Source organism: Haemaphysalis longicornis, unplaced genomic scaffold, assembly GCF_048455015.1.
Source record: "Haemaphysalis longicornis isolate Haplotype H1 unplaced genomic scaffold, Haemaphysalis longicornis Haplotype H1 scaffold_12, whole genome shotgun sequence".
In the NCBI taxonomy this organism is placed as follows: domain Eukaryota; kingdom Metazoa; phylum Arthropoda; class Arachnida; order Ixodida; family Ixodidae; genus Haemaphysalis; species Haemaphysalis longicornis.
The window spans coordinates 20,217,945-20,233,102 of NW_027526225.1; the positions used below are offsets into that span (position 1 = coordinate 20,217,945).

Sequence of the window (15,158 nt, forward strand, 5' to 3'; positions counted from 1 at the left end):
CATTTACCAGGGTTCATGGTATGGGAAAATATAAGGAACTGTCTATGTTGCCGGCAGCCGGCAAAGTAGGCTGCGTGGATTGTAGCCGGCACTTCACCCCCATTGGCTAGGTGGAGTCATGTGACCAAACTGCCGGCATTTGTGTATCACTGCTATTGTGCCGGCAGCCGGCACAGTAGACGGCGTGGAAGTTTGCCGGCAGCTGACTCAGCAGACCGCGTGTTTGAGAGAAACAGCAATGCTTGCCGCAGGTATGGCAGTTATGATAATTTGTGGACAGACCAAAGGGGTGGCATTTATCGGGCCACACACCTGCAAAGCACTGCTGAGAATGTAGATGTCATTTATTTTTGGTACCGCCTTTTATCTTCCGTGATAAACTGATTTTTTTGTACCTTATTTATCTTGTGAGTGCCAAATAAAGTAATATTCTGTGTCAAATTTGTATTTGAAATACTTGCCTCTGTGGTGAGGATCTTTCCTTGGAGATGTTGAGTAACATACAAAATGGAAACCTCAAGGGAATTATGGGGCAGAACAAGGGTCGAGTGGTAGATTGCAGGGGTGGTATGTATACTCTATTCACTGTTGTGCCTAGAAAGTGAATCCGGAGAGACGTCATGTCAGACTTCAACAATAAATGCCCCCTTAGTTCTGACTTTGCACCATGCACCACTGCCCCATTGATGGGTGAAAAAACAAATGGTGTAAATTTTCTCTTGGTTCCTGGATTTTTTCTTTATTTTTGCAGGCGTTGCGCTAGCTTTCTTGTCTTGATCTGTGCGACAGGGGTAAGTCAGAATACATGTTTGTTTGGCGGATCTTTGTAAATAATGCAAGAGTATCAATGACCTACTATTACACCAGAATGGGACATCTATATTCTCAGCAGTGCTTTGCAGGCACAGGCATATAAGTGTGGCCCGATAAATGCCATCACTTTGGTCTGTCCACAAATTATCATAACTGCCATACCGGCTGCAAGCATTGCTGTTTCTCCAAACACGCAGTCTGCTGAGTCAGCTGCCGGCAAACTTCCACGCCGACTACTGTGCCGGCTGCCGGCACAATCGCAGTGATACACAAATACCGGCAGTTTGGTCACATGACTCCAGCTAGCCAATGGGGGTGAAGTGCCGGCTACAATCCAACATTGCCGGCTGCCGGCAACATAGACAGTTCCAAAATATAAAGGTTACAGTTCTATGACCAACACTGTTTTCTCTATTGTTTGACCAAAAATGGCTAATTACCTCTAATTGTCTTGGGAACTAATTGACCAACTGAAAAAATAATGGCACATTTGAAATCAGTGGGAAGAAAGCAGCGAGACTGACAAATTTCTCAGAGTTTACTTAAAAATTATAAGAAGTTGTTTTAACAAGTCCCCCCTTATGTTTTGCTACTGTCAACAATGCATGGAGATGCAAGCTTATTTCCAGTGAAGCAAAGCTTTTGTGAAGTGCGAATGGCTACTTCTCTGCAGGCTTCGATGCCTCCTCGGGGAGGAAGCGGTGGACGACACATTGGGTGCCCTGCAGGTCTCTGGTGCGGACATAGTGCACAATATGTACCGGCTCAGCCGCAATGGCGTCGTCATTCTGCTCGACAAATCCGGTGAGAAATTCTGATCCTTGAGTTTTTTATTGTTTTGCTTGAGTGATGTTTTGACTCTGGTTGAGAGCTCTCAATGCAGCTCTTGTATTGGTGCAAAACCTCTTCATGGGTGACTTCCAATAGCAGGAGCGTAGTTTTCTGTATTAGAATTACTACGCACGTATATCTTCTCATTTGTGCTTGCTTGTTGGGATGCTAGAGTGTGCGTGCAGACAGGAAACTTAAGTGACTGACGTTCAAATATGTGATAATTCTAACAATGTTTTTGTCACAGGGATAAACATTGCATTGTGGTGGAAATTTCTTTGTATATATTTTTAAATGTGTAATGACGAACAATGAGGATTTAGTAAACGCAATCTGCGCACAAACACAGCAGGCTTGTTTGCCCATGTTGGCTTTATATTGCATCTCAGCGGCAGAGTGTATTGAAGGGACACTAAAGTGCGACAGGAAATTGTCCTCTATAGGTCGATAGTTATTTAGTACTGTTGGAAGTTATTTTTGCTTCTAGTGCCCCCTTAAAGTACAGTCTACGCCTGTTACAACATGGCCTCTTAATCCGGAAAAAAATGTCTGCTGTATCCGAAGTATGCAGTATCCGAACCGAGGGGGGTAGTATATGAGAATAAAGTAGGAACTTTGACTTGTATTGCATATAAATGCTGCAGACAATTCGTACTTTCTGCATGCCTGCAGCATCTCTGCACAGCATTTCGATGGGGTAAAAGAATCGCCTAACGCTGTTTTTGAAGCTTAACATCGCCACTCGGAAAAGTCCTACCACATGCTGCTGAGTGCGTAGAAACGTACGCTAAGCTGAGAAAATAAAGCAGAAAAATTATTTGAAGCAATTATTAACCAGTTATAAAAATCAGTCAAGGCCAGCAGAATTAGCCTGGCCCTTTTCAAACCCTTCGTGACGAGGCAGGTTTACCCAAAGTCGTTCGTTAAACAATTTGGATCGCTGCCCGATGTTTCCCCGAGGCAGCTTCCACATTATTAATGATCTTAGTGTGGCCATTAAGACAGCTGATATGAAATGCTGTGATGAAAGACAGCGGTGAAATCGAAATTTAGACCAGTCGGACTGCGCACGGCCAGTGGCAAATTACACGCAATGGATGGGAACCATCCTCCTGCTTGAGGCATTTCTTACCTTTCTCATCGAACGGAATGGTAACGATGCATGTGTGGGAATAATGAATGCTGAACTTCACTGAACCGGAGTTCGTTATTATGGAAAAAAACTGACGGAGGCAGGCTTGACCTCCGGGTGCGCCACTTCGCGTATTCAAAAGCGCTGTTCTTCGATCTCACCTGAGACGGGTTTTTCGGCAGCGGCCTTGTTCTTGATGGTCGGGTGGACTGTCTGCTTAGACAGGCCCATACCGTATTTTTGCGCATGTAACCCACCCCCAAAATGAGAAAATTTTAGTGGAAAAGTGGTGGTGCGGATAATACGCGGGGTTTTTTAGTGCAGCTTCACGACAATGCGAGTTGTGCCGTGAAGCTCCTATGCAGTAAGCCTTCCATGGCTGCGATTGCGCAAAACACGCAAGGACAAGGAAGAAAACACAAGTACGAGCGCTGAATAAAAACTGAATTTATTAGTGAATTGTGACTTTCGCCTTGCAGTCAGTGTACTCTACTCACTAAATATACACTTTTTCTGTCTACTTAGCACCTGATGTGTTGCCTGATCAGTAGCTTTGGTGCAGCCTTTCCCTGTATCAAATGTGCGGGCAATACGCGAGGATATTTTTTTTTTCTTTTCCGGCGGGTTGAAAGTGTGGGTGCGGGTTATATGCAGGGGCGGGTTATATGTGTGAAAATACAGCACTTCCGGAAATGTTGGCCTGTCTTTTGCCATGTTCGACAGCATTAATTGTTCTTAATTTATCTGAGTGTGAAATCAGCCACCCTGCCGAGAGTGATGGTGATAGTGATGTGGGTGTGCCCTTTGTAGTGAGTTGCCGGTTCGGTCTGTTGTAACCAGAGTTACTGGATATAGACAGTTGCGAAACTCCCCATAGGCCCCATGTATTGAAAGCCGGTCTTCGGTTGCCCCCCTGCGCCGGGGCAAGCACGGGGCAAGTTGACTAGCCTGTCGTCTGTCGGCAGGACGTTGAAGCAGTACTCAAGTGCTTGCGGCTGCTGCCGTAAGTCATAAAAGGAAAAGCCGCAAAAAAACAAGTAAATTTTACGTGATTACAGTTAAACCTCGATATAACGAAGTCGTACTTGCGGGCGAAAATTTCGTTAAATCGAGAATTTCGTAAAATCGAGGTTTCGATTTTACAGTTAATTTAACCAGTTATTGAGGTTTCAAAACCTTGCCCATCGCTCAGAAACAACTGCTATGTAGTTACCTCTCAACTTAAAGCGAAATTTGTACTAAAACTGGCCGCGAAAATTGTGTGAATTAAGAGTCTCAACACTTAGGCAATGGAATTCGGATAGCCGACCGTAGTTCGTGTCGTCGTAAAACCGGCGCTTTTTCCACAACGCCTCATTAAAAATGATAGCAGACTAGGTTTTCACTTTTTCTTTTTTTCATTTCGGTCACTACTAAACGCCGCTGTTAGTCCATTGAACCCGCGTCCGTGCCCCGTGAACTTCACCCCGGCGAGGTGCTGGTTCAAAGTTACGCCTCTTTTCGTCCGTTCAGTAGTAGGCTTAGCCGCGGCGTTGAGGGGTGCGGCGGGCCAACAGCGGAAGGGTGCTATAAAGCTTTCTAAAGACTTTTTTCATGCACAAAGGCTCTGCAGTATGGGCGCGTGATGCAACCACGACACTCGAGATAAAGCCATGATTGAGAATTGAGCGGAGTACACACGGACCGCTTCACTTTGTGGAGCAGCGCTTACGTGCTCCCGCTAAAGTGGAAAGCTTACATTAAATATCTTCTGGCCAAATTTGATTAAAGGGACACTGAAGTGGTATGTAAACATTGCGGGATTACTAGCGCAAATTTTAGTCCGGAGTCCCCAGGCCATGTTTCGACCACTCTAGGCGCGTTTACGCGATTTTATTTAGTAGAAAAACTAATTCGAAAATGCTGTCCTCCTCTCTTTACGCTCGCCCATTTTCTGTGGCGTTTTCGTGTGACGTCAGGAGGGGATGAGGTGGCAATTGGCTGGCTGCGCTACTGCACGGCTCCCCGGCCGACAGAGTCAGTCGGCCCAGCGTTTCGTCCGCCGGCCGCCGGCGGGTCGTCGCAATCAAGGTGGTTAAAAAAAATTGCTTGGTCGCAATTCGTTCGCTTAGTTGAAACGAAGCCAGGACGCGTTTGTGAATGGAAGAATGTGCCTTTCTTTACTCGGTTTGTTTGTACACTGTATCTAGCTCCAAGTCAGGTCGCGTCACACAGGCGCTGCACAAGCGCACATGCGACGCTTCGCTGACTGGTACGCCAGTAGGAAAATATAAGGCCTCTTGAAGGCGGGAGAAGAGTCAGCGAAGTTAATATAGGTACTAAATAAATAAAATCAACTGATATTTTTACCGTACAGCGTAAAACTAGGGCGCGGGAAGCACTTTTTTGCGCTGGGCGAACAAGAACAGCGGTCAGCAGCACGACTACGCATCTGCGAACGCTTTTCCGTCTACGAAATGCAATTGCTAGACGTGAGCTACCGTGGAAACTCGGGCGACGCTTACTGCACGAGCGTAGTACAACAAATAGTCACCTAAGCTGCTTGAAATGCCAAAACTAAATAAAAGTGTAAACCGGTTGTGCAATATATACCCTATATTAGGAAGGCTTGCGGATCCGGCTTGCGGATCCGGCTTCGTGGCCGAGTGGGCTGAGGCGTTATGTAGTTCATCGCAAATGTTTTGCAAGTCACGAGTTCGAATCCCCGCGGGTACGTGCTTTTTTTTTTTTGTAAGTTAACTTTTATGTTTTCCGCCGATGTTTTCTATATTGAGTTCACCTTTTTTTGGGCCGCAACGTTCATGTCTACACGAACTAGTTCACAAAACACGCGCAGGCTGGCACTGGCGCGCTAGCGACTTCTCGTTGGCGTGCTGTTGCCATAAGCACCGACTGCTTGCAGGCAGTGGGCACACGCCAGAATGAACAGACCCTTGGCCTGGTGCGAACACGCTTTTTACGATACAAGCATGAGGGAGGCAAGCTCCAAATATGGGGGAAAAGCGCATGACATTTGGGCGTCTGCGGGTACGCGGAGGGCGTTCATGCACTGCGTAGGTCTCGGCTAGTGAATGCTACGACTACAAGCCGTCCTGGGAGGCTTATCTTGTGCATTTTACAGCCGCCAACATGGCAGAAGCGCGGTACGATGATTACTGAGATATTGAGAATGCCCATCCAACAACGCCATTGGTTATGTTTTACAGAACCGAAACCGAAACCGAAACTTTTTTGATTGCTAACCTTGGGCATCGTCCAATCACGGCGCCCCTCCTCTCAACGTCACAGCCTTAGTTGGTGCGGCCGCCGCAAACCGCGCATGGTAGTTTTTCTTCTTTCGCGCTTTGTAAAATAATTACCGATTTGTCAACCGGATAAACGATGAAAAGTGTGCTAATTTGAGCCAGTCTACGCAGTGCAAGCAAAAACGGGAGCTTGACAAATTCACTTCAGTGTCCCTTTAAAGGCCAACTGCACTCAAAATTTCGACCTCTTGAAAACCCTATTTTCGTATAGTCTGCTTAAAAAGAAAGCAACATGCAAAATACAACAGCTGAAATACGCGCGTGGACGCCGCAAGCGGCCAGCAAAAATCGGCGATTTTGAAACCGAAACCGAGCAGAGCGCGGCCATCGCAGTGACGTTGCAGCCGTCCAGCGAGCGGCTGGACGGTCACCAGCTCGGGAGAAGGTCTGCGCGCAAGCTCTACGCGCGCACGTGCGCAGCCGAGCTCGACCGGTTCTCCGGCTGCATGGCTGAGCAGAGGAAAAAGCCCCCGTAGGCTGGAACGTCACAGGCGCGTCATGGCTGTTTACGCGATCCGCCGGCAGGTGCAGCGTGGTCTGCGGCGGAGCTTTTTTAAACGCTTACGGCTGATTAACGAGGCGTTTTACCGGGCTGCCACTTGTGTCACAGCTGATTTGGGGGTACTTACTACACGTTAAAAATAAAGTTGGTCGAGGTGAAATTTGAGTGCAGTTGGCCTTTAAAGGGACACTGAAGTGATATGTAAACATTGCGGGATTACTAGCGCAAATTGTAGTCCGGAGTCCCCAGGCCATGTTTCGACCACTCTAGGCGCGTTTACGCGATTTTATTTAGTAGAAAAACTAATTCGAAAACGCTGTCCTCCTCTCTTTACGCTCGCCCATTTTCTGTGGCGTTTTCGTGTGACGTCAGGAGGGGATGAGCTGGCAATTGGCTGCGCCACGGCTGCGCTACTGCACGGCTCCCCGGCCGACAGAGTCAGTCGGCCCAGCGTTTCGTCCGCCGGCCGCCGGCGGGTCGTCGCAATCAAGGAGGTTAAAAAAAATTGCTTGGTCGCAATTCGTTCGCTTAGTTGAAACGAAGCCAGGACACGTTTGTGAATGGAAGAATGTGCCTTTCTTTACTTGGTTTGTTTGTACACTGTATCTAGCTCCAAGTCAAGGTCGCTTCACACAAGCGCTGCACATGCGACGCTTCGCTGACTGGTACGCCAGTAGGAAAATATAAGGCCTCTTGAAGGCGGGAGAAGAGTCAGCGAAGTCAATATAGGTACTAAGCAAATAAAATCAACTGATAGTTTTACCGTACAGCGTAAAACTAGGGCGCGGGAAGCACTTTTTTGCGCTGGGCGAACAAGCACAGCGGTCAGCAGCACGACTACGCATCTGCGAACGCTTTTCCGTCTACGAAATGCAATTGCTAGACGTGAGCTACTGTGGAAACTCGGGCGACGCTTACTGCACGATCGCAGTACAACAAATAGTCACCTAAGCGGCTTGAAATGCCAAAACGAAATAAAAGTGTAAACCGGTTGTACAATATATATCCTATATTAGCAAGGCTTTCGCGTCCCGCTCCGTAGCCTAGCAGTCTGGGGCGCTAGGAATTCACCGTAAATGTTTTGCGAGTCACGAGTTCGAATCCCCGCGGGTACGTGCTTTTTTTTTTGTAAGTTAACTTTTTTGTTTTCCGCCGATGTTTTCTATATTGAGTTCACCTTTTTTGGGGCCGCAACGTTCATGGCTACACGAACTAGTTCACAAAACGCGCGCAGGCTGGCACTGGCGCGCTAGCGAGTTCTCGTTGGCGTGCTGTTGCCATAAGCACCGACTGCTTGCAGGCAGTGGGCACAGGCCAGAATGAACAGACCCTTGGCCTGGTGCGAGCACGCTTTTTACGATACAGGCATGAGGGAGGCAAGCTCCAAATATGGGGGAAAAGCGCATGACATTTGGGCGTCTGCGGGTACGCGGAGGGCGTTCATGCACTGCGTAGGTCTCGGCTAGTGAATGCTACGACTACAAGCCGTCCTGGGAGGCTTATCTTGTGCATTTTACAGCCGACAACATGGCAGAAGCGCGGTACGATGATTACTGAGATATTGAGAATGCCCATCCAACAAAGCCATTGGTTATGTTTTACAGAACCGAAACCGAAACTTGTGTGATTGCTAACCTTGGGCATCGTCCAATCACGGCGCCCCTCCTCTCAACGTCACAGCCTTAGTTGGTGCGGCCGCCGCAAACCGCGCATGGTAGTTTTTCTTCTTTCGCGCTTTGTAAAATAATTACCGATTTGTCAACCGGATAAACGATGAAAAGTGTGCTAATTTGAGCCAGTCTACGCAGTGCAAGCAAAAACGGGAGCTTGACAAATTCACTTCAGTGTCCCTTTAAGCAATTACTTGTATGCCTGCTGAGCCCTAAAGAAACCGATTTCTCCGCATCGCAGCTGTCTAATGAACACGTTTTGACCACGTTCGGAGAGCAATTTATTGCCACCAGCACTCGATGTTCAAGCCGTAGTGAAGAAGTCCGTAAGCAGTGCTTGGCGTTTCTTGACCAGGGTGGGCTTTACGTGACGCTCGTATGCTGACAGCGCTAACAAGGCTTGCTCTTAAACATTCGCGTGCGCCTGCGTGCCTCCGCAGAACGTCGATGGCATCCATCACTTCGGTGGCCGTCGGTCTACCGTCGGTTTCACTGACACTTCTACAGGCTCTTGTTCGGAACACTTTTCTTTCCCTTGGAGTGCTCATGCTGCTTATAAGACTCATCTAATGATGGACGAACAAAATATTAATGTGGTTATCAGCGAGCACAACCTAGAGCAGCAGCACCGTGAGGAAAGCATTTCTTCCTCCATGGAGCAAAGACGCGTAGAAAAAAAAAAAAAAAAAACACTTGAAGTAGGCTTTGGCAGCCTAAGCATAGAGGGCGCTGGCGTAGGCAACGATGGAGACGTCAAAATGGTGGTGGCACTATTAAACTGTCCATGACCGCTAGCGGTTTTTGAGCAGCAGCTTTTATCGCTTTTAATTGTTGTCAACCGCATAATTCACCGCTTTTCTTTCATTTTAGCCTTTTATCAGTAAATGTGAGTACTTAATGTTTTCAATGTAGGCTCTGAGAGGCAAAATAAAACGTGCCTCGACCGGAATTTAGTTCTTCCTTTCTCACCGTGACTTCGTTAAATCGAAAGCGCCGCACAAAATTACTTCGTAAAATCGAGATAAAAATACATGGATTTAGCAAAATTTTGGTAGAAAACTGGAAAAAATTCGTTATATCGCGAATTTCGTTAAATCGAGGTTCGTTATATCGAGGTTCAACTGTATTGTGTTTTAATTTAAAAAGCAATCTTTATTTTACAGAAGAATTTTGAATAATAATAGTTTAGCGAAGTTCCGTTTTTATCTCCTAGGTGCCGCGCGCGTCGACTTGCCCCTCAGCTTCCACGGAGTGGGGGGGCTAGCGCCGCCCGGATTCTGAAGCGGAGTTTCGCAACTGTCTATATTGAGTAACTCTGGTTGTAACCGAAAGCCCGTTGTTGCCGGCTCCGCTCTAACGAGCGTACACTGTATGCCCTCAATTTGAAGCTGTATTCCCAATAAATAGTAGTGAAATTTGGAGGGCGCTGAACACGTTCCTTTAGGTGAATATTTTTACCTCATTTTGTAAGGAAACTATATCGTCGTTTTAACGCTTATTGTGTCTTTGTTGGAATGTGACGTCCTGCACCGATAATAGTAGTTCCTCTTGTCTTTGCTCCGCAGACGACCTTCCGAAATGGATAATCAATGCAATGAAGTGCCTCATTCACTGTGAGTACAAATTTTATCTGTCCTAGAGCGAGCTAGAGCGAAAGAGGAGGGAGTGGTACAGGGTGTAGGAGGTAGGCGTGTTTGCAACCTCAAACATCTTGGGGAATCCGTTGTTGGGGTTCTAGAAGTGACTCTAATGGGCCGCTTGGGAAGGCGAGATAACTCGGGTCCTGCTGACAAAGTTCAAGCGACATTTACAATGAAGGTCACTGCTCTGCCAATTTATGCGGGAGGCACACTTGCAAAATGTCTGCGTTAATGTTGTGCATATGCAGAGGATAAATTTTGGATTACTTGAAGTGCCTTGATTTCCAGTTTTTACAGTGTCCTTATAGCCATCTATATTATTGCATGGTCGGGTTGCTTCCTAGTACTTCACTTGGCACTACTTTGGTGGCTTGTTTTGTTATTTTATATTTTTTTTCCCCCACAGGGCCGCGTGCATCGGGTGCGGGAAGCTGCCTGCCCAACTACCCTGGCTTTGAGTTGGATGTGCTGAAGGTGGTCAGCGAATTCTTCAGCGGTCTCGGAACCGCCCTAGTCCCCCACCAGATCTTGCGGCTGCTCTATCGTGCGCTTGGTAAGTGTAGCCTCAAACCCAGGTGCCCTCGTTAGAGGGAGGAAACCAAAGGAACTGGCGGTAATTGTTTCGTTTATGAAACACTTTATTTGATGAGTGCTGGTTTTTTTGCTAAAAACTCTTATTTGAAGAAACAAAACTTCCCTTATTGTAGGGTTTCGTTCTAGTGGTAAACCCATGGGAACTCATTCTCTGAGTCATCGCTCTCAAATTATCCAAATTAGTGCGCTTCTTCAAGGTTGACAACCTCATTTCATTATTGGCTGTGTGAAAGGTTTCATGAGCAGAGTTTGGGTTATCAGAAGTAGGTTTCTCACGTGCCCGGGAACAATAGACAGCTTACACCTTTAAATTCATTTGGAGACGAAATTTTGCTGGGTGTGATGTGGGAAGCACAAAGTGTGACAAAAGGGTGGGAGCTAGTTATCACACTTATAGCAAAATAAAAGCACCATCCAGGCAACTTCATTATCTTGATATCTCACTTTGGTTTTAACATAAATCTTTCATGCTATACCGTATTTACTCGCATAATAATCACACTTTTTTTTAAATAAAGATCGATGTAAATTTAGCGGTGCGATCATTATGCGTGGTAAATTTTTCACAAACCATCTTGAGCACGGAAAACGCAAGCAAGCTGTGGGTAAAATTTTTTACGATAGTTATCATGAACATAACAAAAATAATAAATAAAAACTAGTAAAACTCCTCACACCGCCGCCAGGCGCTTGGCAAAGTGACGCAAAATGCTGTGTTCTCATGAATTACCGAGCACGCTAGTGCGAGTTTACTGCGAGGTGACAACAGTTCGACCAATAAGTGGCAGCCACTGTTACAGTGCGGGACATCAAAACAGACATGGCGGCCAACTCGGCAACCTGAGTGGTTTTTTTTTTTTTTTTCTTTGAATTGTGAGTACATATATTATCTGCTTTAGTGAGAGTTTCTTCCTCACCAATATTGAACGCATGACTGCCGATATCGCTCATATCGGTAAGTCTGCCGCAATAACGTATCCATGTCCTCTTCGAAAGGGAAGGAAACAGAGGTATGTACGACCATCATCAGCTAGACTTTGCATACATGCGACATATTGCTGCGGCTAGTTAAGGGTGCGTTTATTGCGCGGGAAATAAAAAAAAATCGAACTTGAACGACATACTTGAAGAGTGCGATCATTACGTGAGTGCGATCGTTATGCGAGTAAATACGGTACTTTAAAGACTGTGCTGCACTGGTCCTACTTTGTGCGAAAGGAAAATGTTAAAGTTGCTGAATTTACCAAAACGCAGGTCCCCTCGTGGAGCAGGATTGCAGAAGCTCCGAAGCACCGCCGTCCCCCGACGCATCGGTCGAAAACCTCCTCCACAGCATGTCCATCCTGGCACAGCCCGCAGCAGACGCTCCCAAAACGACGCAGACCGCAAGACCGCGACTACAGCCGTCCACTTCCGGTCGGCGGCTGGTCTACCAAACCGCCTTCGAATCGGCCGAGCCCGTCACAACACTCCTCGAGTCCCGCTGTTCCTCCAGCTCCATGGAGCGCGCCTTCGCGCTCAACGCCGAAACCGCCAGCACCATCAGTTCGTGCAGCGGCGGCTTGGCTCGACCCTTGTCTCCGGCTGGCTTCGTCAATGGCTACGACTCCGACAAGAAGCCGGTTGTGGCGGCCGACATCCCTCGGAGTTTGTCCGCGGAGAACGTGAAAGACGCGGTACCCTTCGTGCGGGCAACTGCGCTGGCTCCCAGGGAGGCATTTGTCCGAAGCACGGCGTCGCTGGACATCCATGGCTCTGTGGGGTCTACAAAGAGAGACGATGCGCAACTAGGGCTAGGATATGTAAACCTGGGCTACGGATCGAGCGGCAGTTTGAATGCGGATTGGCAAGTGGCGTCGCAACGGTCGGCGGGAACGGTTTCCTACACGAGCGTGCCGACATACCTCAACGTGCCGATGTCTCGGACCGGCTTCGTGTCGGCTAGGAACAGCATCACGTGTTTGCGCTATGCGAGGGCATTAAATCCCAGCTGCGAGAGCCTCCCAGTTCTTGTGCAGCCCGTGCCTGTGGAGAAGGGCAAGGGTCCTTTCTATGCCAGCGTTTCTTCTTTGCGACATACGGGTGAGTAGTATATTAGTTGATGTGATTTTTTAATTGCTGAATGGGTGCCGAGGGCTATGAAGGAGTATTGATTCATTTGCAAGCAGGGTCGAGAGGGGATGAGGCTGCTCTCTTTGCGGTAGCATTGGCAGTTGAGGGAATGAGAAACCTTAGCAAGAGTGACTATGCACCTCTGTTGTTTGGGAGTGCAGTAGAAACGTGTTGCTTTTCCATTGCTCACTTTACTTACTAAGCTCTTACTTAATCCCTCCCCCAGTCTCTCTCTGGTTTGTGCATTGTAAGTTGTAAGCCGTTAGCTGCCCTAGACATGATTGCAGGCTCAGTTTCTGGCCTCAGTGGATACTACGGTTCACTTCTGACGCCACTGCAACGTGCATATTGTGTCTTGCAACAATCTCTATGCTCTGAGCCTGTTTTTCAGCCTTGTCCTGTTGTGCACAGAATCGGAGACAAAATTTGGACACACTTGTCTGGTACGGTTTGGTTTAGCTGGAAATTGATGAGAGGTACTGACTGAAGTGTGATTAAGGAACATTTTCTCCACGTTATTACAGTGAATTAGGACAAAGGCGGTCAAACCTTATTGGTTTGCCTCGAAGTTAAAGGAGTACTGACACGGAAATTTTATGTTCCACTTTTATTGCTTAATCGATGCTTAATGGTCTGGCGAACCAGAAACAGCACTTTAAATACTTCAGCGCACGATAATTAATTACAATGAATGGCCCGAAAATCGTTTGTTTCAAATTCCCGCGCTTTTATCCCGAAAGGCGCATATGACAGAATCCCAGCATGACCTCACCGCTTTGTGCGGACGTCAAAACACTGCGGAGGCTGGTGGGGGCATTGTTTCGACGGCGCTGCTGCCGGAGCTGAACGGCTGAGCTGCCTGAAGGTGCTAGGCCTACCATTGTGGCGGAAATTCGATGACCGCTTCCAATAAAAGTCCTGATGGCAACTTCTATTGCGATTCCGGGCTATATTATCGCTTCCTTTCTCGTGTGTGGAACTTTATTTTTACAAAGAGTGCCTTTCTGGGCAGCGGTTATGCCTGTAGCTCTGGCTACGTGCACCCGTTTGTGAATGCGCCGGCGCCTGCTCGCCGCTCGTAGGGCAGCGTGCGTGAAGTGACGTCACGAGTTTTTGACGAGCGCTGTCGCGTCACCTCTTTTGGCTATCACGGGATGATGTCATGCTGATGTCCATTTGCTGAATGCCGCTCCGTGCGCTGCTCCGTCGGCGCGATAAATGAGATCGAATTGATGTATGTTCTTCGCGTCGCAGGCCGTTTATATTTCAGCCAGGGTATTTTGTTGAGTAAAGGAAGCGAACTGTGCAATAATATTAAGGTCGAAAATTGGTGTCAGTACTCCTTTAAGTTCAGACTGAAGCAAATTATATTGCCACTAACTATGCTGTGGGAACCGTTTTATTGATGTTTTGTTACCAGCACTTGGCCATGTCTGGCTATCTTATCTTGTTTCAAGCGGAGCACCTGTTTGCTTCTTCTGTCGTATGCACTGCCAGGCAGTCTTTTGATAGGGAAAGGGTGTCACCTTGTCCTTACTAATCTAGACTGTTCTTGTTTGATCATCAAAGTTCTCGATCTACTCAGATGGTTCTGCAACGAAGAGTGTTCCGAGGTACTGTATGCATGGAAAGCTATTGTCCCAGCATTCCGTTGGCCGACGCATGACCCTGCATGTCACTTTGTTGACTGCTTCAACATTTGTGCTTTAATCCTGCCGATTGCGGAGCACAAGTTTGCTCCAATAAACCTCTCCTACTGAAAAAAGAAACCTGCACTGTTCTTTGCTACGTCACAATTTGCTGATAGTGTAAGTTCTTGTGATATTCCTTAGGGCCCATAAAACTGCGCCTTACTTTGTTGGCTGCTTCTCCGATGCTTGCGCTTTATTCCACTCTATTGCAGACCACAAGTTTGGTCTCATAGACCTCATTTGCTGACAGAACACTGCATTGCTCTTTGTTACGTCACAATATGCTGAAAAATGTAAACAAAAATTTGCCTTACTGTTGCTACACACGAAGGTCGCGTTGCCCTCGCAGAAAACGACCTGCGGCGGGTGGTGAAGGTGATGCAAGTGGCTTCTTTGCTGCTGCCACCGTGCCGACGCCGCTACCTGCACCTACTGCTGCGCTTCATCTACAAGGCGTCCAGGAACGAAGCGCTCGTCCTCAACCACATCCACAGCAACATGGACATGGTGCGCTTCACTCCACAGCATGCAGCATTGCTGTGTCTTGAAACAGGATGTACAGTACTTGCCGAACGTTTCTTGGCCATGCAAGAAATTTATAGGCCACAGATGAACAACATCCACATCCTGTTGTCAAGTGATTGGTTGCACTTGAAGGTTAACTCTTTCGGGACCGCCCGAAAAAGTGATGAAAAAGTGAGGTCTCGCTACAAATTTTTTATTACATAAAGCAAAGGCACCATCCTACCTTAGCATATACCAAAATGCAGCTAATTATATGTTCTTTGACATACAATACCAAGTTTTACTTCAACACTGACGATAGAACCATGAAAAAATCTTAAAGTAAGAACTTTGTAAAAAAACT

General features: G+C 47.2%; 1 protein-coding gene across 1 annotated transcript in view; it reads left to right on the forward strand.

The window, feature by feature from the left end:
- The window catches only part of LOC144162458 (DEP domain-containing protein 1A-like), a 43,684-nt gene that overhangs the window by 10,002 nt on the left and 18,524 nt on the right, over positions 1 to 15,158 (forward strand). The window contains exons 5-9 of the mRNA XM_077692987.1: positions 1,487 to 1,617; positions 9,819 to 9,866; positions 10,300 to 10,446; positions 11,742 to 12,569; positions 14,640 to 14,797. Of these exons, the coding sequence (XP_077549113.1) occupies positions 1,487 to 1,617; positions 9,819 to 9,866; positions 10,300 to 10,446; positions 11,742 to 12,569; positions 14,640 to 14,797 (1,312 nt within the window). The remainder of the gene's footprint in view (positions 1 to 1,486; positions 1,618 to 9,818; positions 9,867 to 10,299; positions 10,447 to 11,741; positions 12,570 to 14,639; positions 14,798 to 15,158) is intronic.